This window comes from Seriola aureovittata, chromosome 17, assembly GCF_021018895.1.
Source record: "Seriola aureovittata isolate HTS-2021-v1 ecotype China chromosome 17, ASM2101889v1, whole genome shotgun sequence".
NCBI lineage: Eukaryota > Metazoa > Chordata > Actinopteri > Carangiformes > Carangidae > Seriola > Seriola aureovittata.
In genome coordinates this window covers 10,598,456-10,621,422 of record NC_079380.1, presented here as the reverse complement: position 1 = coordinate 10,621,422, position 22,967 = coordinate 10,598,456, and the positions used below count along the sequence as shown (strand labels likewise).

At 41.6% G+C, this 22,967-nt stretch overlaps 1 protein-coding gene across 1 annotated transcript in view; it reads right to left on the bottom strand.

The window, feature by feature from the left end:
- plcl5 (phospholipase C like 5) overlaps window positions 1-19,351 on the bottom strand; it is a 67,993-nt gene extending 48,642 nt beyond the window's left edge. Inside the window, exon 1 of the mRNA XM_056401202.1 lies at window positions 18,496-19,351. Within this exon, the coding sequence (XP_056257177.1) occupies window positions 18,496-18,783 (288 nt within the window). The 5' untranslated portion in view covers window positions 18,784-19,351. The remainder of the gene's footprint in view (window positions 1-18,495) is intronic.
- Window positions 19,352-22,967: the final 3,616 nt, after the last annotated feature.

Sequence of the window (22,967 nt, the reverse complement as noted above, 5' to 3'; positions counted from 1 at the left end):
AAGTTTGGCAATAAATCCCACTGTTTCTTGTTTTCTCGTGTCATTTCTGGGCACCTCTCTAGCATTTTCTTTTCACCGTGGTTGTCTCTGCACTGGTATCTGTAGCAGTGCATTATAAATTTGCTGCTTGGTGTGTCAAGTGGACTGAAATACACTAAAGCGTAGGTGCGCAACAAAGATTTTAAAATAAACATAAATATATTTCACACATTTTCTCCTTAAATTCAATTAAATATTATAAAGTGTACAATACTTAATTTTAATATAACTCATAGAGGGGCTGTGGACCTTGCTGATAGCTGGGGCCCTGAAGGCGTGCATGGCCCCTCCACTTTGCAGAGGCTGCAGGTATATACTTTGCTTTACAGCCTGAGCTCAAGTCAATAACATTTCCACAGTGCAGACCTATATTTAAATTTATTTCCAGTCAAGAGCTCCATCAATAAGGGATGTAGCAATTGACCTGATACCACAAGCATGCTAATGGCCCTACATACATGACAGACATAACATACAGAGGTATAACACAAGGCAGGGCAGGCACACACACTACTACATCTCCGCTGGCGATCACAACTCCTGTCAGTCTGAAATCAATACTTGAAGTAGGGGTGCAGATTGTGGAGGTGCTTGGCAAGATGCTTATGATTGATAGCTGCCTGCCAGGTTCCTATATCACCTATGCAGCGTTGACTCTGGGAAATGTGATCCTCCTTCCTCTCCCTTCCTCTATCTCTCCCTTGTCTGGCGGCGAGTGGGGATATGGGATGGAGGGGCGGGAGCAGGAGGAGAGGGAGGAGTAGCACATGCTCTTACAAGGACAAACTCCTGCGCAGACAGGAAAGCATTTAACAATATTAGCCAACAGTGCGCTCGCGTGTGTGCGTGTGTGCGTGTGGCTGAATGTACGCTTGTGCTTGTAGTCTGACATCGTCCTGGGATGTGCAGGTTTGGCCTTCACCTGTGTTCCACTCCAGTGCTCCAAGCATCACTGTTTGATAAACTAGCCTCTAATCGGATTGCTGCGCAGTTATCGGCTCATCTAATGGCGCCTGGCCAGCCTCAAGATTTAGCTGACCATCACGTCAACCCTCCTACTCCACCCCGATGTTCTGCTCCTCCTCCTTCCCATATATCTTCCTTCACCATCCAAATGTATAGCTCTCTCTGCCTTGTAAACACCTCTCACTCCCTCCAGCTTTCACCTTGACCTCTCCAGGCAAAATGTCAGCTATCACTATCTCTTTGCCTCTCTATCTCCACCATTACCTGCATCCCCACCCCTTCCTTGCTTTCCCTGCATCTATAGCCAGACCTCCCTTTCTCATCCCTTCATCTCCACTGTTCTCCTCCCTTCCATCCGCTCTGTCTGTGATAGCAGGCGGCTCCATGAAGCAGCGCACGCAAGTGCACACACAGGCACACACACGCATGCCCACATTATGGGTCTATGGGTCTCTGGAGTCCAGTGTAGTGTGTAAGTGGCAGGTAGGAGAGAGGCTGAGGCTGCACCACAGAGGCTGGCATTGTCTCCAGCACCATGAATGCTTCTTCTACAATATAAACAATAACACACACACACACACATACACACAAAATACCCTCCCCACACCCGCAAGCAATGTAAACAAAGACAGGCAAATGGGGAAATGCGCACCTGTTTCTCACACTCTAACACACACACACATGCGCACGGCCTGAGGGAGTTTTATTAGTCTCAGGATGGGGTGTCTGTGAAAACAGTGTGAATACTGATTACCCGAGGTGACGGGGGTGACTGACATGCATTAGATGTGTCTTCTCTGTTTTTCTCATTTAGTAGATTTGGCAGTTTCCTGGAATACTTCTTATTGTTCTCAGAATCTGAACTTCAGTTGATAACAATTCAGATTTTTTTTTTTTTCTCTCTCTCGTCTGCAGGTTCACACACTCTAGAGCTGAATAAACAAACGTTATCAGATAAACATGAAGTGGAGCATCTTTTCTTTCAGCGATGAATTCGTAGAAAAAGGCTGATTTAGAGGGATGAGGGTGCTCTCTTTGCCTCCAGTAGACAGTCATGGCCTACTTTGCTTCCTCTGTCCAGTTCCCTGCCTTTAATGTCCTCAATGAGTCACTCTAGATTCAAAGCTTTACTGTCATATGGGGAACAAGTGGCATTGCACATTTACATTCTTAATCTGCTGCGCCTTCTGTTTGCAGTAAACTGCACAATAAGATTATAATATAACAACCCCTATCATGAGGACAAAACACTTACTTTAGCAGTTATGCATGTTTATAGTGGCCAATGACAGAAGGGGACTTCTGCTGATTTGGCTTCTAATTGCTTGTGGACATTCACTCTTCATGTTGGGTAAACAATGAGGTCGAAATGTGTGACTTGAATAAAACTGAAAATCAAATGAGGGGAAAAAAAAAGAGAAGTGAGATTTGGCACAGAAATAGAATTCCTAAAAAGGACAAGCAGACAGTTAATCGCTACCCTGTTTTTTCATCAATGAGTCCATCACTTAAGAAACTAAGAAATGCAAAAAAGAAAAGGAAAAGAAACTACTATTGCACAGCAGATTCAATGTCATATATCCGTTTTTTTTGGTTTTTTTTGGTTTCCTAATTCAAATTCGAATAGAGCTGAAATGACTCCTCACATATTTAGTCAATAATTAATGAATAATTTTAAGTCATTTTTCAAGCAATAATGTAAAGCAATAAAATATTGTCTGATTATAGTTTCTCAAACATGAAGATTTCCTGCAGTAAATTAAACATGTTTGGGTCTTTGACAGTTGGTGGACAAAACAAGCAGTTACACTTGAACTTCTGATGATAACAGACGGGTTAACTGATAATGAAAATAATCATAAAATCAGCTCTAAACCCAACACAGATTCATCCTAAAGGAGTTTTTTTTAAATCGAAAACAACTGGACTAGGTTATTTGTCTGGGAAGACGTTTCACGTCTCAGTACACATCTGACCAGGCTAGGACTGGTCAGGACTAGTCCTAGCCTGGTCAGATGCGTACACGAACTGATGAAGCCTCTTGGATGAGAGGTGAAACGTCTTCCCAGACAAATAACCTAGTCCAGTTGTTTTCGATTTAAAAAAACTCCTTTAGGATACTATGACCTGGACAAATGAGAATATACACAGGCTCAACACAGATTCATATGACTAAATCCATTGTATTACTAATGTGTTGCACTGGGTGTCACTAAAATAAAATACACAACTATGGGTCATCTCTTTCAGAAAAAAAAAAAAAATAAATGTACTGTAAATCTGAATTTATGCATTAAATTGAGCATACTATGAACACACAAGCATACACATAAAAGTGTGGTACAAAAACAGTCCCTGTGACTGAGGCTCTCTCTCTGATGGACACACACTTACACAGTTTTGTTTTGTCTGACAAACCAGCTTTTACGCTTCATTTCAAGATGGCACATTACAACTGCCAAGAAGCGCACATAATTTGTGGATCTGCCCATTCCTCACTCAACTGCTAATTCTTTTCAGTCGTGAAAAGGCTGCTTTTGCCATTTCAAACCTGTGATGGATGGAGAGATGAGGCCTTAACTGTATTCACTCTATTCAGGTTAAATGAGGACAGGAAGACAGGAGGAGAAGAGAAGCACCCTCGTGGCTTCACTGGAGCATGCGCACGCAAAATGTATGGCGTCTTCACTTCCTCGCCTTCATCTGTGCCTCAGTTCTTCTGCTTCGTGACTGGGCTGTTGGGAGGAGACGGTTCAGGATTACTGCCAACTGTAGGTGCTAATGGCCTATAGCTGTGGAAGAGACAGTGCCCTCTCAGTTCCTCTATTTTTCCATATCCATCCCTCTGCCTTTTCCTACTTCCAATCAGCTGTCTGACTGACTCTCTCCTCCTACTCCCTTTGATTATCTTTCTTATTGGTGAGCAGCAATCAACAGAGCAGTCGAGGACATTGATCTGGATGTTATTCCCTCACTGCTGGTCCAGCATGGGGCATTTAACATCCAGGCCAGGCCAAAGAAGCATTATGTAGTAAGAAGTATGTCAAGGCTTTCACCCTTCACTCCCCATGGGGTCTAAACAATCAACAAGTCACTTGACCAGTGCACAACTTTTCATGGACATGGGCCAATCAGATTTTAAGATTTTTATTTTAAAGTCAGTGTTTATTTAATGCATTTAATACTAACTGGCAGACATCCCTGAAATATGTAGACTGTTTTTTTGTACTGGTCTTTTTAATTTAGTTTAACATTTTTGGAAATACACCTCGTCAAGAGTTGGATAAGCCGATCGGTACCGCTCTCGTGTCTGTATGCTAAACATGAAGCTACCACCACCAGCAGCAAGTTAGCTTAATTCGGCACAAAGACTGGAAACAGAGACAGCACCTCTAAAGCTCATTAATCAACACATTACTGTTTATTTAATCTGAAAAAAACCCCAAAACTAAGTGTTAGCTTTGGACACAACCAGGCTAGCTGTTTCTTAGTGTTTCGAGTTTTTGTGCCAAGCTAAGCTAACTGGCTGCTGGCCGTAGCTTCATATTTAGCACACAGACATGAGTGGTGTCAAATCTTGTCATGTAGCCTAACTTGCAGCAAGAAAGAAAAATAAGAGTGTTTCCAAAAATTTTATATAACTATTCCTTTAAAGACACCTTTCCTACTGAATTTCTCTTTTTCACCTTGGTTCTTTGAAAAAACACTTTAAAGTTTTTTTAACAGGCTTAATCTTCCGAACAAGGGAACATTAAATCCAGTGAAAAACCAATCCACTCAAAACTATCTTCTACTTTTAAAAGATCTGGCAACATTTCAATCTTTCAAAGGCAAATCAAGCAAATTCATGAAGCATATCCATAAACAAACTTGATTACTGTCATTTCAGTTTTTTTGGTGTAACACTTCAACACTATCCAACGTTAACAGTTATAAATGTTTCAGATGCGACGCTTTAAGAACAGTTGCATCCACCGTCAGGATCTCTGTTACGAGCACTGAATGAGTTTAACTGAGATTCTTATGTTTATTTTTGGCCCATGCTGTGTGCCACCCACACCTCTCAGCACCCACCAGCCCACTGACAATCAGAACTACACACACACACACACACACACACACACACACACTGACCTTAATTCTCCCTGATTACCAAACCGACTTCCCTGTTGCATGAGTGTCTGACCTTTTAACACAATCATACAATCATGCAGAATTTACTAGTACTCATGTGCATACATCTACTCCTCCAAGACCGCCATGCACACGCACACACACACAAATAAAATTGGATTCCAGATACAGAACAGTGAAAAGTCTCTTTCCTCCTCTACACCTTTGCTTCCATCTAAAAAAAAAAAAAAAAAATGGCTCATGACAACGAGTGCTCCTCACACACACCTTGTAAAGGCTGTTGACAACTGGGTCACCCTGTGCTGAGAATTTGTACCCACTTACTCAGACTGACCTGCTGTGTTCAGGCTAATTGGAATCTGACATTATACAATGGCATTAATAAGGTGCCTAAATAGAAAGGACGTCTTGGCACTAGGAATTTATTAAAGGGCCATACTATTTTAGCATGATTTCTTTTGGCCACCAACTACAGATTGTATGATTCAAATTCATTCAGTTACATTATTAGTTGCAGATGATATTCATTCAAGAACCTGAGGCACAAATCCTACATCAACGCTTCAAAGTTTGAAACAAAAACAGCCACATTTTTTTGTTAGGACTAACAAAATCCTCTTTGTCTTATTCACAACATCCATTTGTTTATTGTTCATGTTCTTGGGGTGATTTTCACACAACATAGCTCATGAATGATTTTTTTTCCAGGAATGTCAGAGGTCAGAGTGTCCTTCAACGGACAGTTTTCAAACAGTCCCTGCTCACTGCTCTATTAGCTCAGAATGACAACCATACTTGACAAAAACATTGAGTCAGCATATTCCCTGGCTCTCTGGAAGGTAGCACATCCATCTTACACTGTGCTATCAAATATGGTTAGCAGTAAAGTCTGGTGAGGGCTAAAATATGGAAATATGGAAAACTCATGTTTTTATTCTACAGTTCTGAAATGATGTAGTTTTTTTTTTTTTACCAGGTGCTTTGTCACTGCTCTGTGACTTTTATTGACCCTCTTCCGGCTGACTCTTCCTCTCGCTGTGAGCGAAAAAAGGCGTTTGCTCCTCGCTGAGAGACTCAGCTGGAGCCGCAGCAGCTGCACAAGCAGAAACAAACACAAGGTGGTGGAAATAATATTCGCTTTAGTTCAGCATTTAGCCAGCCTCAACTGTCACGCCGGGCTGCATTTATACAAAGATGATATGATTGCAGTAGCACTGGCAGGTTGTCCAAAAGGTTTTGTTTTTTTTGTTTTTTTTATGTTGACTGCAGTACCTTGCTGCAAAAAAAAACATTTCAGTTATTTGCCGTGACATGTACCCAGACTTTGAAATATCTGATTTTATATCATCAAATTCAGATGCAGAGGCATGGAGGGCAACATTTGTATTTGGATTTAAATCTTGGTTTTTTTATTAACATATTTTCTGTTTAGCTAAATGGATACATGAATGTCTTTTCACGATCCTCTTAAAAAGGTAAGGAAGACAGACCCTGGGTATTTTCAAACTTGGAATGGATCTAAAATGTGAATTTGAACCTTCTTTTAAATATATTTCTTTCATATCTCGAAAACCAACATCAATGAACTCTCTCTCTGTCATCATGGCCTCTCACTTTCTCCCCCTCTTATTTTCCTAGCTCCGGGGGAGAGCTGACAGCACAGTATCACATTCCACAGTGTAAAGTCCGGATCTATCTCTCTCAAGACCCCTACGCATGCACAGCAAAGACGACACATAAAATCCCTCATTTCAAAGTCACAGCAAAGCCCAGCCTGCTCCCCCTTCACATACAAACTGTATACTTGCAGAAAAAACATAAATATACAAACTGATACACAGTACATTCACCAGCTGAGGTCTGGCGGGCCGGAGGCCCAGAGCAGATAGAGGGCTGGGATCGCATGAGACCCCTGCGCCAATTCCTCCAATCCCCAAACTCATATCTTATATATTCTCAAAGCTGAGTGAAGCCTTTCTCTGTCAGTAACTCACATACTGAAATGTATTGCAACATGCAAAACAGATGAACACACAGTACTGGAATTTCCCATGCAGCTTCAATTTGTGTCTCTGCAGCTTAAACAGAATACATTATCGACAGTTCCATCCTCAAAAAGTGTGTTTCCAGCTTAGAGGGGGAGTGTGTGTGTGTCTGTCTGTGTGTGTGTGTGTGTGTGTGTGTGTGTGTGTGTTTGTTTGGAGCATCAGTGGAATGTTTGAGTGACATGCCCCTGCTTGCACTGTAACCTGTAGAAAGACACCCTGGGGCATGAATGAGGACACTGGGCCACAACAAACAGCCAGTTCAACATCTTTAAAACAAGCCACTGGCAAATGGCCTCAGAAACATCTGTGCAATATTTAGGATGAAGAGTTACTTCTGAGATCTACTACTACTTCTGAGATTACAATTGAAAACAATGTCTCCTATAGAAGAGGAAAGACTAATGGGAGAGATTTGACATTTTGTTCCATCTCACGTTCAGGTTGTGTAGGTGTTGCAGTTTAAGAATGGCTCATCAATAAAGTCACATGACAACTACCGGTAAATTACAAAAACTCAGAGAGAAAAAAAAAAACACCAAACTGAAAACCACACTTTGACAAAAACAGGAGTCAGCATTTTCCAGTTATATTTTATTCTGTATAAGCACAAACTGAAACTAATGGCTGTCATCAACATCAATTGCATGAATGGAAACACCTAACTTACCTAAACTTATTTTACTATTCTGAGTACATGGAGAAGTTGATTTTGAACAACAAAAATGCCAAAAAAGTACGTCACATCCCCTTCCAATCACACACACATACTCAGCTCACGCGCTTAAAGTCCACAATTTCCTCATCTTGTGCCATCTGTGCCAGGCGAAAAATGTCTGCATACCGCTGGCTAATATCAACCATAGTGGCAAAAAGATAACAAGTCACCATGAAGTCCAAAGACTAGAATATATAATTGAACACCAACAGGGTTAACTGTAACTACCTTAGTGCTACGGTTGCACATTTGGTAGAAAGGAACCCGATCACATGATCACATTTTAGCAGCAGTAAGTTTTTTCAGTCTGACTTTTACATGATGCATCATGCGCTTTTTGCATCAGGTTTTTGCTCTGCATTGAGTTTCACAATCAAACAAGACTCGTGGCTCTGTGAGGCTGGAGATCAGCCCAGCACTGCCTTGAGGCCAGCTAACTTGCTACAGCCACATTGACAATAGTTCTCATGAGGCAAAGCAGTTATAGTTAGCTTATTCTTTTTTTTTTTTTTTTTTTTTTTTTTTAAATGTTTAGATTTAACTGCCAATAAGATATCTGAATTTCAAAACCAGAACAATGAATAAAATCTAGTCGGAAAGTTTTTATTTCAATTTGAAACTGTGTGATCAAATCGTGAGAAAACAAGACAACAGATCCGACCGGATATTCAATGCCTGCTTCAAACGTTTGACTGTTTTTGATAGGCCTGCTCTGCTACAGATAAAAAAATATATATATATTGAGGTTTGACACCCAGCCCTGCTTCTAATGTGATTGAAAGCTGGAACTTGATCATAAAGATAATCTCTTCACAATGTCTGTCAACAGCAACTTGAGAATACAGCAGGCTGCTCTGCTTCGTAGCTCTCAAAAAAAGCATTCAGAATGGGTGAATACAAGATCGAGCCCGCGATTATAAAATCTATAAATAAGCTGAGGTCTGTGGCGGACTGGATCTTGACATGGTGCGACGTTACACAGAACCAAAGAAGAATGCAATCAAAAGAAATGAAAGCAAACATAGCAAAGTGGAGCAGACACAGAGCCCTGGAATAACACTGGCATCCACACCGGCAAGGGAGAAGTAATGTAATAAAGTAGAATGCATAAGAAAACCTGAAAGTATGTGACTGCTCTCGGTCTATATGTACACACACACATACATAAATACAGTGTACTGACACCTAATAATATCTATGATGTCCCAACATCTTGCCAGCTCGGACATGCCTTCATGCAAATCCACTCACAAGGTCAGATGGTCACAAGTTGCATCGCTTCCTTCCTCCTGTAATTCTCTTATGCCTTATCTCGCCATGTCTTCCATTATTAGTTTTCATTCATCTTATTGTATTTTCTCAAGGTGCAGTTGTCACGAGTTTGGTCTTCTGTCACGTTCAGCTTCCCTCCGTTTCGGTGAGAAAAGCTTGTTGCAAGGAGGCTGCTAAACTCACCATTAACATTCACTACTGTCACTTTCTACACCAGGGTGCCTGCGACTGAAAATGACCTCACACACATGCATAAAAAAAGATGCACACGCACACACATCCCGATTCATCCATCACACTGTTCCCTACACTAATCGTTCTCTCCCTGTTCTAATCTAAGACACAGAGATATCTCCACCAGACCACCTTGGGCAGCGGGAGGGGGAACAGAAGAATGAAATGGTGCGGACGTGAAGACAGTGCGCTCCCTCCGGCAGGCCAAACCTCACAGATTGACTGTCTGAGGAAATAAAGCGAGGCCGTTGAGGACTTGGAGCCGGGCTTAGCTTTTCCCATCCTTTTCTGCTCTTTTTAATTCAGCTGCACTATGAAAGAAGCTTGAAGAAACAGAGCGAGCTCCATTTTCTATGTTTACCTCTCATCAGTGGGATTACTTGGGGAAAACCTTCGGATTCACACTTCACATCTGTGATATGACAGGATACGAAAACTCGAGGCACGAGCGCTACACATCATCACAGAGAGAGAGGGAGAGTGGGAGCAGCACAAAATCAATCCTGACTCTGCTGAATAGCCTCAGATGATGACATTGTTCCCGCCTTATAGGATCCACGGAAACAATTGCAGCCTAGTGGAAAATACGATGGTGGTCACGCCAAAGTCGCTAGATGGCCTGTTCGGATATCCTCAAGTTGAGAGGTGATCCAGGGGAAAATGACACGAAGGCAAAACAGGAAGTGGGGAGCCTATCCTTTTGAGCAACTCACCTGCTTTCTTATGATGGGCGTTTTCCATTATTTCCATTATTTCTGTACAAGACGATCGATTGACTAATATGATTGTATACGAGTCCAAAATGTAATGTTTGCTGACAATGATATTTAGTTGGTCTGATGTTTACAGATTCTGCACGCGTGCATTTATCAATTCATTTAATATTAATGTACCAAACGTCTCCTGTTCCACTGGGACCAACTGTATGTGGTTTTTACTTTCCTGCCTGACCTGAAATCACCTCACACCCAGGAAGTTATATAACCCCACCCTTCTGGTCTGCGAAGCCCTTTCCCTATAAAACCACAAACAGAACCAATGTGAGATAAAGAATGGACTTTTAAATCCTGTTATTTACTTGGTTAATATCATAGCAGTTAGCTGGTTCGCATTTTACTTGGCTTTTGAATGTTTATTTCAGTTACATTTCATTAGATTCCTATGTTTAATACCCTGCTGATGAAGAAATACAGAGATAGTAGATTCATAAGTGAATTGATTGGAAGCAATGTTTTTATTTTTACATTTTTATTATTGTTAGTGCTGGAATTTTAAGTTGATATGTAATTTTGTCTTTACATATTTTGATATCTCTCATGTACAGAAAAAAATCATCCATCCATCCATCCATCCATCCACCTGAGCGTGTTCAATTGTAAGGATCCTGATCCTGTGTTTAAATGTGCACTCCACATCAGATGTTCAGTGAACCAACGCCACCACCTTGAATTTGTTTTTTACAGAAACGCTCCCACTACAGTTGCTCATGCAGCTGATTTAATGACTCAGGTACAGTTTCCAGGCACTTCATGTTCTCCTAGGATTCAAGTCACTCTATTAGATGGATTGATGGAACTTCAGCTGGGTGTATTACTAACCGAGATTTGTGAAATCTTTTGGATGTTTCGGATAATGAGCTACACTTCAAAGTGAGACGTCGTGTCAAATTAATTTAATCCTACTCTCCTATTTTGAGGGGTAGTCGAGAAATAAAGATCCCTGAATATAGTTTGCGTCATTCAAATTCCACCAGGCTACATAATGTCTTATTGAGCTATTACACACAGTACAATTTGCTTTCAAATGGCAACGTTACAAAATGAACATGCAAGTTTTTTTATTTTTATTTTGGTGAACTGGATTATATGTTTGATGATTGCAAACAGTTTCATCATCTTGAGTCACACAGTAAGCTTCTGAGTGTACTGTCACATCCCTTTCCTGTCTTACTGCACATTAGTAAAGAAGAAAAAATGTGATTGAGAGGAAGTGCCGTATGTTCTACAGGCAGTAAAAAACATGTCAGAGCAAAACCAGGTGGAGCAGCCCTCACAAACATATTGTCCTATTCATCCATCAGACCCCTGTTCTCCCTTCACCGAGATGAACCTGGGAAACATCCAGCTTGACAAATCTGAATATTACTCATCCTTATTTATATCCTTGAAATGACAATAGCTCTTCGGGTAGAGTAAATATCATTCTACAAGACTCTAAATACTGCGTGGCATCATCTCTTGATCAAAACATGCCCTGCCAAGGCTGTATTGACCAAAGATTTTTCCCTGTCACGAGGACCACACACACAGTAAAACACCAGAGCCCTGCTCCCGCCTGTGGTGTCATCACTACTGAGCACATCCCCGCAAGTATCATCAAGATAAGGTGTCACCCCAAACACACCCTTGTGGTGTCCAATCAAATCAATTGTTCTTGTTTGAAAGAACTCTCTTTGCTGTAATTGAGGTTCTAGCTCAAGTCATTATCCTTTAAAGGAATAAAGGAGAATGAGGGACTAGGAGGCAGCTTTGGACAAGCTCACCCCCACGGAGCAGGAGGCAGATGGCCACCAGGGAAAGTCAAATACAGCAGATCCTTGCCAGACTTGTAATAGTTACTTTAGTATAGACTTTGCTAATTAGCATTAGCGCTTTGAAATTGTAGGGACTGGAAGGGACTGGATCTGTTCCAAGTCTAGTGTTGCAGAATGTTTGAAACCAAGCCTCAGATAAGGACTCAGATAAGGATTCTCCATATCTCCAACAAACACTCAAACTATGACTCCATGCAGCTTCAAGTGATAACACATTGTGGAGAGACTAGAGAGTTTCAAATAACAACAAAATAAAAAGCTGCGTAAGAACATAAAACATACATAAATACAGCTGTCTTTGTTTAGATTCACTCCATTGAGATGTTAATCTCTCTTGTAACTAGGAATTCATTTGGGGCTCTTGGAGCTCAGCGTTTCTCTGCGAGTGAGTGACCTTTATAAACCTGTTGATGTTGTTCTGTTCGAAGCAAAACCGCGGATTCAAATACAAAAGAGGCCTATTGAGATGTTTGCATCTTGCAGATTGCTGCTTTGAGAGAACCAGCCAAGAGAGCAAGCGATGATTCAGCAGCCCCAGACGCCTGTAATCACCACCTCACATCTTCTGCTGCCTTTTCAACGCAGTGCAGATCTCTGTTTTCCAAAAATATCCGAGCGTTCCGTATGGGGTGCTGCTGCAGGAGACATGGGAATTACTTGTGCTCTTTAAAATCCTTAAAAAGAGCCGTTCATTGTGCCCTAACTTCGGGGATCTCTACCCATATTCCATTACTTTAAATTAAATTTTCTGGAGGGAGCTCTTATTTTTACATAAAGCCTGCGATAAGAGCAGTGAGGCGTGGATAGGCTCTTATTCCAATTCTCATCATCATCATCATCATCATCATCTCAGATGATCCCACTATATGTAATCAGTGTTATTTGTTCTGGCTTGTAGTGAGGCGCCGTCCTCGGGGGGGGATCAGCCAAATCTCACATTAGGGAAACAATAGTCAGGAGCAGAGGCAGCCTGACAGTGGGATCCATCAGGGGGCAGAAATTTAAGACACTGCGCTCCTGTCTGACAAATCCCCTACGGCTACGCTTCTATCTAGGTGTCACACAGGTTAGTAAGTACACTTTGGAAATGCCACAAAGAAACACTGTGAATTAGGAGGCCTCCTGAAAAATGAAATAATGTAGTTAAATAGAAAAACCAACATATGTACAAGAAAAAAATTAGTCTTTCAAAAATCAATTACTGTTGTGCATTGTTTTTCACAGCACTCACTAATAATTATACTAATCATTTTGATATTAAATCAGTTTATTGATGCTGAATTTCTTGTTGTTTGAGGATAAAAACAGACATGGACTTGGCACTATATTAATGTACCAATTAGTAAATGATGGCCAAATAATAAAGGTCTAAAAAAAGAGCTGGCAACTATTTTTTAGTTAATTAGTTAAATGAGTAATTTTCACGGAAAATTTTTTTTTCTGCTTTTCTTGGTTTTAAATTAAAGTAAATGGAATATTTCGAGGTTCGATATGATTGTCGGATAAAACAAGACATGATGGTATCCCTCTGCGCTCCAGGATATTGTGGTAGGTATTTTTCATTTTTTTCATGTTTAATAGAGCCCACAAATCAATGAGAAAATGATCAATAATCGTTAGTTGCAGCCTTAAAACAAAAACTGTCTTGAGCATACAGAGCCACGATATATGGGACAGTACTTAGAGGCTGTAACTGATGGATATGATCTTGCCAAGCAAACATCATTAAATCATTGACAAATATGTTCCTTACTGACAAAATAATTCCCACATCAAGTGAGTTTTAACACTTTGGGGGATAATGGGGAAACAGCATCATCATTTGGTTGCAAATATTCAGTTTATGAGAGGTCTAGGCAAACCCAAGGTGGTACTGGGGAGCTGATCGAGGAGGGTTTATAGGCAAACAACTTGCCATGCAGAAGAAGTGGTCTCTCCTCTGCTATTTTTCATAGGTCCGTATTTGAGTAGATGCAACGGCAACTCAGCTTCCACACGTGTTTTGCATGTAAAGCAACGACTGAAAATTTTATGAAAAATTTAAACTAACAGAAAAATACATGACAGTTAACATCACAATACACATTTGTGGCATGGTGATCAAATGTGTAGTTTAAATGCCTTCATGCCAGTGCGAACCTTCACATCATGACAGGCTGCACCATTTATCATCACCATAAACCCCCCGGGGAGATAGATATTTTGAACAGGGTAATGTGCCCTGGCGTAGTGGAAGAATCATCCCGAAATGATCCTGGGAACGTTCAGATAAAATTACACTAATGACCTGGTGACCATCCCCGATATCAATCATGCTTAACCCCTGTGGGATGAACTTGAATGCACCATTAAAAAAGGACTATCCACCCATCAAAGGCACCGATGTGTGCATGGTCAGCTCTAACAGCGGGACACCACAGGTCCTCTGTTGAGTCACAGGCCTGATGCGTGCATGGCAGCTGTTATCAGGGCCAGAGGTGGTCAAACACAGTACTGAACTGCTTTTTCTATTTATATGGTCCGTGAGTGGAGGAGGATGACGTTGAGATTGCAAGGAGCATTTCAGTGCCTTCGCTTATCTGGCAACACTTTTTGTGCCCCGTTTGTATGTGGCAGAATGCTTCACTTTACCAGAGGCGGGTTTGGAGATGCAAGTGTACCAAAGTTACATCTGAAGTCCCCTGATTTTAACCCAGAGGATTTTCTGTCCTTGAGGAAACAGGAACACTGTTTCACAAACTCTCCTTTAAACTACTGATACCAGATTTAGTTGACCTAAATAGAACTAGCAAAATTTCAAGAGCAAAACTTGAATCATTCATCATTTAAAACTCTTGTAAATCAAAGTATCACCCTCACATTTGCTCCTCTAGGATGTTCACTTCTTCACCCGCTTAGAGAAGCTTTCGCTCTCAGCCGACAGGATTGACTCCTCTATAAGCCAATCATACGTGTCGGTCCCTTATTAAGCATCCCGGGACGCTCTTGAGCTGATGAGGAGTCACACTGGGTCAGTATGGTTCAAATCTATTATATGAGGTCATGAATGAGACGGTGAATTGATATCCTGCCACTCACGGAGGCAGATTGTGGAGGTGGATGGAAGGGAGGACCTTACGCAAGACGGACTGAGAACCATGTGATCTGTATTGATCTTTATTCCCAATGGACAGTACCAGTGTTACATCACTGTTAATGATGACTTTTTTTGGATTACTTTTGACCCATCCATGAACTGTGGTTTTTTTTCTTTTTTTTTTCTTGCAGATCTCTGAAAATAAAAGCATTGACCTTTCATCTGCTGCTAAGGTTAAGAACTGCAGAGTGCAAAGAACCGAGAGGGAAAAGGGAAAAATGAAAGAAATGGCAAATGCTTGGGAGATTCTGTTCAGATTAAATAGCATTGCCCTTAGATTCTTGCAAAAAAATAAAAAAATACTGTTTGCTCCTTCTCTACTTGTGCTAGTTGTCAGTTCCCTCCACCCAGCAGCCAGGCTGGAGCCGGCCTTGCAGCTGTCCACAGTCCAGCATTACATAACAAGGCTGCATCACAAACTCCCTCTCTAGCCACTCTGCAGGCTCTCCACCATGACACTGTCACCCCGCTGAGGAAATGACAAGAGGACAAAGTTGGATGCCCGCTTAAGGGACAGACAGACAAACCTCTCTTCTTGTAAGATTTGCTTGTTGAGGGCCAAGTTAATGAGGTAACGCACAGCTGTAATTGCTCATTTGCTTCCCCATTCCCACGGACCTGTTGACCCTTCACCTTTTAAAGCTCCACTCGAACACACACACAAACATTACAAAGTGCTGCTCAAAAGTAGGTGGGTGCGCTGAAGCTATACATGAAGTCTACAGAAAGGCTGACCCAGTTTCCCCACCATGCTCTGCTCAAACAGTGTGTGTGTACCATGTCGTGACTGTAATATGCGATGCAACTTTCTAGAGATGCTGCTCAGACAAATTCCACCTTACTTAAACACACCCGATGATACGAGAAAGTATCAGAGTTACAAGGCACACTTCAAGTTGTGACAAGATGGTTTCACCACTGTGCTTTGAATATCTTTATGTTAAGTGCTCAAACCTGTTCTACAAGCCTACCACGTGATCTGGATTTACATTTGCTAAGTGGATAAAACCGAAGGACTTTTCTCTATTTGAAATTGCCTCTGAGAAGGAAAGGACATTAGAGTGACAACGCAAGTGGAAAACTGCAATCTATTAAAATTCAAACAAAAAAACTAAGTTCAATAATAGTTTGTTGTGTGTAGAAGTATTTTCTATAGCGCCGAGTGCTGTATGAAGTGCAGGTGAAATATAAAAGAGGGAAATCCACAAGCAGTGCACAATGTAACAGCATACAGCTTCCCTGTGCTTTATCAGTTTAGTCAATTCTGTCTTTCAAGCTATGGAGCTCTCACTTTATTTCACCCTGCCTGCACATGTATGGCTGAAGTCTAGTGCACATGGCCACCAATGCCAGCGCACCTCTCAGAGAGAAAATGATGGCCCTTATGGTCATTACATGCAAGCCACACTCATGGCGTTGATCTGTGAAGACTGCAGAACGCTGATATGTCTGAATTCAAGATATGTCACACGGATGATTTCCTTTCCTTTCCGAGATCATGGGTCACTTATGGAAACTATATAGTCTCAGATATAATACAGGATTTTGTGGATCTACACTAATGAATTCATTTTCACAGCTGTCGGCGGTTATTCAGGAGACAAGGCACAAGAATTTGCTCACACTATGCTAGCAAAGCTCAGCAGGGCCACTTTAACACCGTATGAACACAGTATTCAGAGAAGCATCCTTTGAAGATTTGTTATCAATCATATTTAGACAGCACAATCCCCTCCAGCTTTCCTGTCTTGTATTGCTCATGAGCCTCACAGAGGTGGACTGATTGTTTTGTGGGGAGAGGGGGGATTTAGGGCTTTTCAGCCCTATGATATTTCAAAGTTGTGTCTTTTTTTTCTCTCCAATGAACAAATGTTAGTAGTCGTAATAAATAGTAGTAAAAAGCAAGGAAAAGCTTCAGGATGAAAAAATTAAAGAAATGCACTTTTATTTGGATTCCACTGATCTGACAGCAGTGAACCATCAGACGTGTGCACGTGATGGTCTGTAGCCATCTGTATGTCTAAAAGCTGTTTGTGGGGGATTGCAATGCATTTGCTCACATCCACAGGGAATCCAATAATGGGGGGTAACAAAGAACTGGCCAGTGATTTGTGTCAGTTGCTAAGCAAACAAGGTCTGATATGACAGAATGCAACTCTCTAGTGTATCCCACCTACGCCATACTTCTTTCTCCACCAAGGACCCCATGATGCAGCCTGCCATGCTATAGAGTCTACACTGTGTAGTCAAGAAGCAGGAGTTCTTGTGTGGTAAAAGCACAAGATGGAGTAACAATATAAATACTGTAAGGAAACTTGTCATCTTGCTTATGTGGGTATGTGGGAGATCAGTTAATTAACCTCCGGTAAAGGGAGTCCTAATTAGAGCTGGGCAACCATTAGATACATTAAAATCACACTATCCATTACTGAGAGAGCAATATGGAGAGAGACGACCTTCCCCTGGCCCACAAATCAAATTTATATTAAGTTAAGGTTTTCAAAATCTGTTCACCTTCTGTTTCACCAGGACCTGTCTTTAAATCTACATTAAGTGTAAAAAATTTAACTCTAGCTGCACTGCAGCTCATCCCATGAAAACTTTTTCATCTTTGCAATAAAGATTCATCACATAACGCAGCAGATGATGAGCAATGTGATGTTAAATCTAGAACTAAAAATACCACAACTCATGACATGGTCACTGTAAACTCCCACACAGAACAAACAACTACTCTCTGCTGTGTTACTCTACTGTTCTATTATATGGTATGCTGTGTTGGAGGAGTAATAGGATAAGTGCAGTAATAGCAACTGACTCCAAAGAATGCAAACTGTCAAGCTCCTGTTAACAATGCTGCTGTTAAAACGGGCATCAAAGGTGCTAACTACATGTCTGCACAGTTTAGGAACTTTAATAATATCAATAGTTTTTTAAAGATGATAACTGCAGCACAGTGTGTCTGTTTGACACACATATGTTGGGTTTGTCAAAGACACAAGGACATCCAGATGCGAAGCCAAAATACAGAAGATGCACTGGGGAACCCTGACATTAACACTTCTGTTTAAGTTGTTGCTACAAATGAAGGTATTAAGTCTAACTCGTGGTAATTCCTTTATAACTTCTATGGAGAGTTGCTAGAATAAAAGCGGCTTAATTCTCATGTCTACCCAGTGGAACTCTGAGGACCCCTCAAAGTCTCTGGACCACGGTTTAGGTAACTGGGCTTACCACGCATTTTATAGTTTATTCCTGCTTTGTTGGGTTATACAGTGGCACAGTCATTTCATAAATCCCCTCTTGTGTCACCTTGAGAATCGTTGACAAGGAGAATTAAGTGTTTCAATCAACCAACCTTCATGATGCCGCAAGGCGTGTTTCCAGCTCCCTGACATCTCTCGGCGGAATTATCACGGCTGACACTCCCGATCCTTGGACTGCCGTGCTCCCTGTACCGTCCATTGGTGTAAACTCCCTCGGCCCCGTAGCCCTGGGCAGCGGCCGACACCTCCAAGTACGCCCGGGTACCGGCCGCATCGCCGGTGATTCCCGCTGCATTGGTCGCGCCCTGGACTGTCGGGGTGCCGACTGCAGGATCCAGAAATTGTCCCGACACAGCATCTGAAGTGTGTACCCCTGCCATGATCCACCGGTGTTACAGCAAAGCCCACCCCTCCACAATGTAAAAACAGCCCATTTTTCTCACGGCACAGTGGACTTGTTGACGTCCAGGTCGGCTGGTCTTTCACCCGATCACCACTGCCTGTCCATCACTTGGGGCGCACGGAAACGTATGAAGCCGGATGGTCACACTGAACCGTCCTGGTGAATTAATGAGCAGACGCCGTACCCCGCACGCGACCTTCTCCGATCAGCTTTCTGGAGGCGTGTGCTCCAAAAACACTGGAAATGCTGACTTATGGTGAGGGTTTGCCGCTACACGTTGTGTTTACAGCTTGCTCTGGCGTCTCCTTGTCCTCAGAAAATCTGTTTCGCTCACCACGTCCGCTTCTGAACACTCTCTCCGTCGTGCGCATTGCCTCGCGTCTTCTACACTTTTGCAGTGCTTGCAAACGGGATAGCTTCCACCCTCTCACATGCATCCGCGGGACAATTTCAAGACTTGAGAGGGCGCAATCACAATAAGCCCGCAAACGTGTGCACCCACCGGCGCGTGCGCGTAAAATCAAATCCAGGGTCCAGCGCGCGCAATCACAGTTCATTTCTTCTGGCGTGCGCGCGCACCATCTCCCCAGCAAACCGGCTACATTGGAAGTTTCAGAGAGTTTAAGCCAAACACACACATTTCACACGCTGCCATTAAGCAGGCTGCAGGCTCTCCACAAGAGGGCGCGCAAGAGAGGATTTTCTAAAAATGAGTAGAAATTCAAATTTAAAAACAGAATTTTGTGTGAAAATCTGATTCTAAAAATTATGATAACATTAAAAAAATTCAAATCTGTTGTTTTATTAATTTTCAACTAATTTTACTGTTAAGATGGGCTATAGTATAGTGCCCTGTTGGAAAGAAAACAAGCACTTTTGGTCAAAATTCTGAAAAAATCTGTTTAAATAACACTAATTCAATTAAACTATTGGCAAAAAATGAAATCAGTGAATTCACTATAAAAAAAAGTAATAACAGCAGCAGTAGTTTAATCCTGCAGCCACCTACAGGCAAGTAAAGTGATTGCTGCTGTAATTTTAATGTTACAGATAAAGATGTGTAAATTAATCTAGCTTTAATTTCACTTTCTAAACATCTGTGACACAACACTAAGCATTTCACTCATACAGGGAAGCTTAAGAGGTAATAGTAGTCTTGAGAGAAGGTCCCATGTCCAGACTGACCAAGAAACCAATAAACATCAGATGTGTAGGCCTACATGTTTTCAGTAACATACAAGTTTGTATTGTATTCAGTTGTAACATTATCTATGTCTGACCTAGAAGAGCACAGAAGAAGACAAATAATAATAACGGTTATAATTTAGCATATATGAAACACCCTTTTAGAAGAGTGAATATGTTTTTAAACTGTGTTTGTTAAATGTGCTAAGAAGAGCAGTAGCAACTAAAACAGAGAGGAGACTGAATATTTACAATCACATTAGGGGTAAATTGGAAAGACTGCAGATGTGCATGCCATCTAACCTAGGCACCAGTGTTTCACACACCATAAAACCAAGTGTCTGCCTCTGAGAACAAGCTAAAATAAACTAAAACAATGGAGGGTGTAACATTCAAAGTCAGGCCAACTCACATCATCAGACGAGACATGGCCAATAAGCTGGGATAATGCAACCCCATTCATAACCCAATGAGGGGGCAAATCAAATCACAGCCAATTTGTATGAAAGGAGTCATGTGCAGTAGAGAGAGTGAGCTCAGCATCTGATCATGATTTTTGAATATATGGCCAGACGCATCAGAGCCGAAGCAATGTCTTTACATCACAGACCTGGGATTGTTGTCCTTCATCTAAACTTCCTGGTAAATAGCAACACTCACATGAAACACACAACAATTTACTTATTACAAAGAGTCTCATTGAAGGGTTCCAGTGTCTCTATGTGGACATTCTCACAGACCTTGGTGGTGGTAAGTGGCTTAATCTGCAGCCAAAACACAGCCTCTCTAATCGCATTCAGTCTTATGAATGAAAATGACTTACAAACATGTGAATACTGCTGGAGGAGCACAGCTACTTCTCAAGGACAGGCAGAACGGTGAGAGGGAGAAGTGAATGAAATCTGTCACCGCATGCAGTGACAGAGGAAGGGAGTGAAAAGGCGATTGAAGGAATGGATTACTTGTTGTTAGACTGAGACAGTAAAATGTCCAGGAAGAGGAGGCTGGAGAGATTACATGCCCCCTTCTTTTCCTCACATACACGCTCATTGCCCTCCCCCCCACCCACCTCACTCTCTCTCTCTCAGGGTCATGTATTATGCATTCTCAGAAATAATTTAACAAAAGTTCTGCTTTTAAAAGCCTCCATCGCCTGGCCAAGCTGTCTCACTTCAATGTGAAAAGGGCTCTGACGACCAACCAGTCTCTGAACTGAACTCTCTGAAACATCAGCTCCACGTGGACTTGGGGGGGGGGGGTTCGCATGACTCCACAAGATGTTACCACAGCTGGCCTTGTTAAAGATGCCTCTCAATGATCCACCCACAAACATGTATGTATGTTGCTTTGTGCATTGAAGAAAAAAAGAACCAGGAATGATGTAAGGATATAAACATAAGTTTTGTTCAACTGGGGGGGTAAACAAAAAAAAAACAAGCTAAAATAAAACAGCAAGCAAGAGAGAAAGTGAAATCAAGAGAACGCTGTGTCAGCATTCTTGAACGCTGAAAAGGCAATGTCACTCTAAAATAACAACCTTGTTGTTTTTCATTGAGGTTTGCAATAGTTTCCTGTGGCAGGATGTAAGCCATGGCTCTGGTGCCGCTCCCTCCTGCTGCTGTTGTCGCTGTCAGGCTCAGACCAATGGATCTGCATCGCCATACTTTAAGGCCTCTAACGGTTTCCTCCTCCCACCTGAGCCCATCAACAGAAGCCAGGCCTCTGTTGATGGTCGTATTGAAGACAGCTGGCTATTGATCAAGTCTCCTAATCCCAGGGTCACCCGGTCAAACGTTCAGGATTTATGACCACACAAGATCCTTGTAGAGAGCCACGTGTTTGTCGACCTGTTCCCTCACACCTTTAATTATTTCTCATTTACTGTGTCTACAGCATCAGTGACAGTTACCTTCTCCTACGTCAAACAGAGATACTGAGATAACAATAAAACCACAAGAACAAAAATCCACTTCTGACAAACACATGATACTGTGTAAACTGTACATTTAAATGATGATATCTATAAAGGAAGTTCCCGCTGCTCACAGCTGGGGAGCAGAGGGTGTGTCTTCCTGAGCTGTGCCACCGCACTTCCTGTGCCAGCCCATGTTCTCGTTCGCCCAACAGGAACAGAAACTGTGTATAAAATCCTCCTGACAAACACTTTTTTAATGTACAGTCTAATTCTGCATTTATTGTCGCTCTTTAAAGTCACAATCCATGATCTAAACAAAAGGACACCCCCACCACCACCACCAAAAATGAAAACACAAGACTGGAATCTTCTACTGACTGACAGGCTTCCTGTTTAATACAAGGGCCAACTACTGTCATACAAGGCCTACATTTTGAATTATAATTATTTAAGTGATTAGACTCCAATTTACAGTATCTTCAAACAGTTATTGATTGTGCCTTTAACTCCACTTAAGCGCATTTAACTGAAACTTTCCATTCTTGTTGATTTTATTGGGGTGTTCACTCTATTTTTTCAATTAGAAAATCACTCACACACTAAAGGCATATCTGAATTATTAATGCACCCCTGCCGTCTATTCTGTGCATGGTAACAGTATTTAACATTAATGCTTTTTATTCACTTCATTTAGAGCAACTATCACATCATATTTAGACCTTATAATAACTCACTGTATATTTTCTTCTTTTTTTTTCTCAGTCAGTTTCACACCACGCAATGTGTTCATCATTACTGAGATTTCACCCCTAAGTCTGCCCAGTCTCTCTGATCGACTGGGCTTTACTGACACCAGGTGGTGATGTGGCTCAGATGAAGCAGGATAAAGAAAGTGTAGACGTGGTTTTTTTTTTAAAAGAAAAAAAAAGAAAGATAGTCTCTCTCATCTGGTTTATATCAGTTGACTGTGAATTTCTTAAACTGTTTTGCGAACTGTGTAAACATCCAATGATGGATGACATATTTTTCATACCTGTGTGTCTGCTGGCGTCATTCTAAAG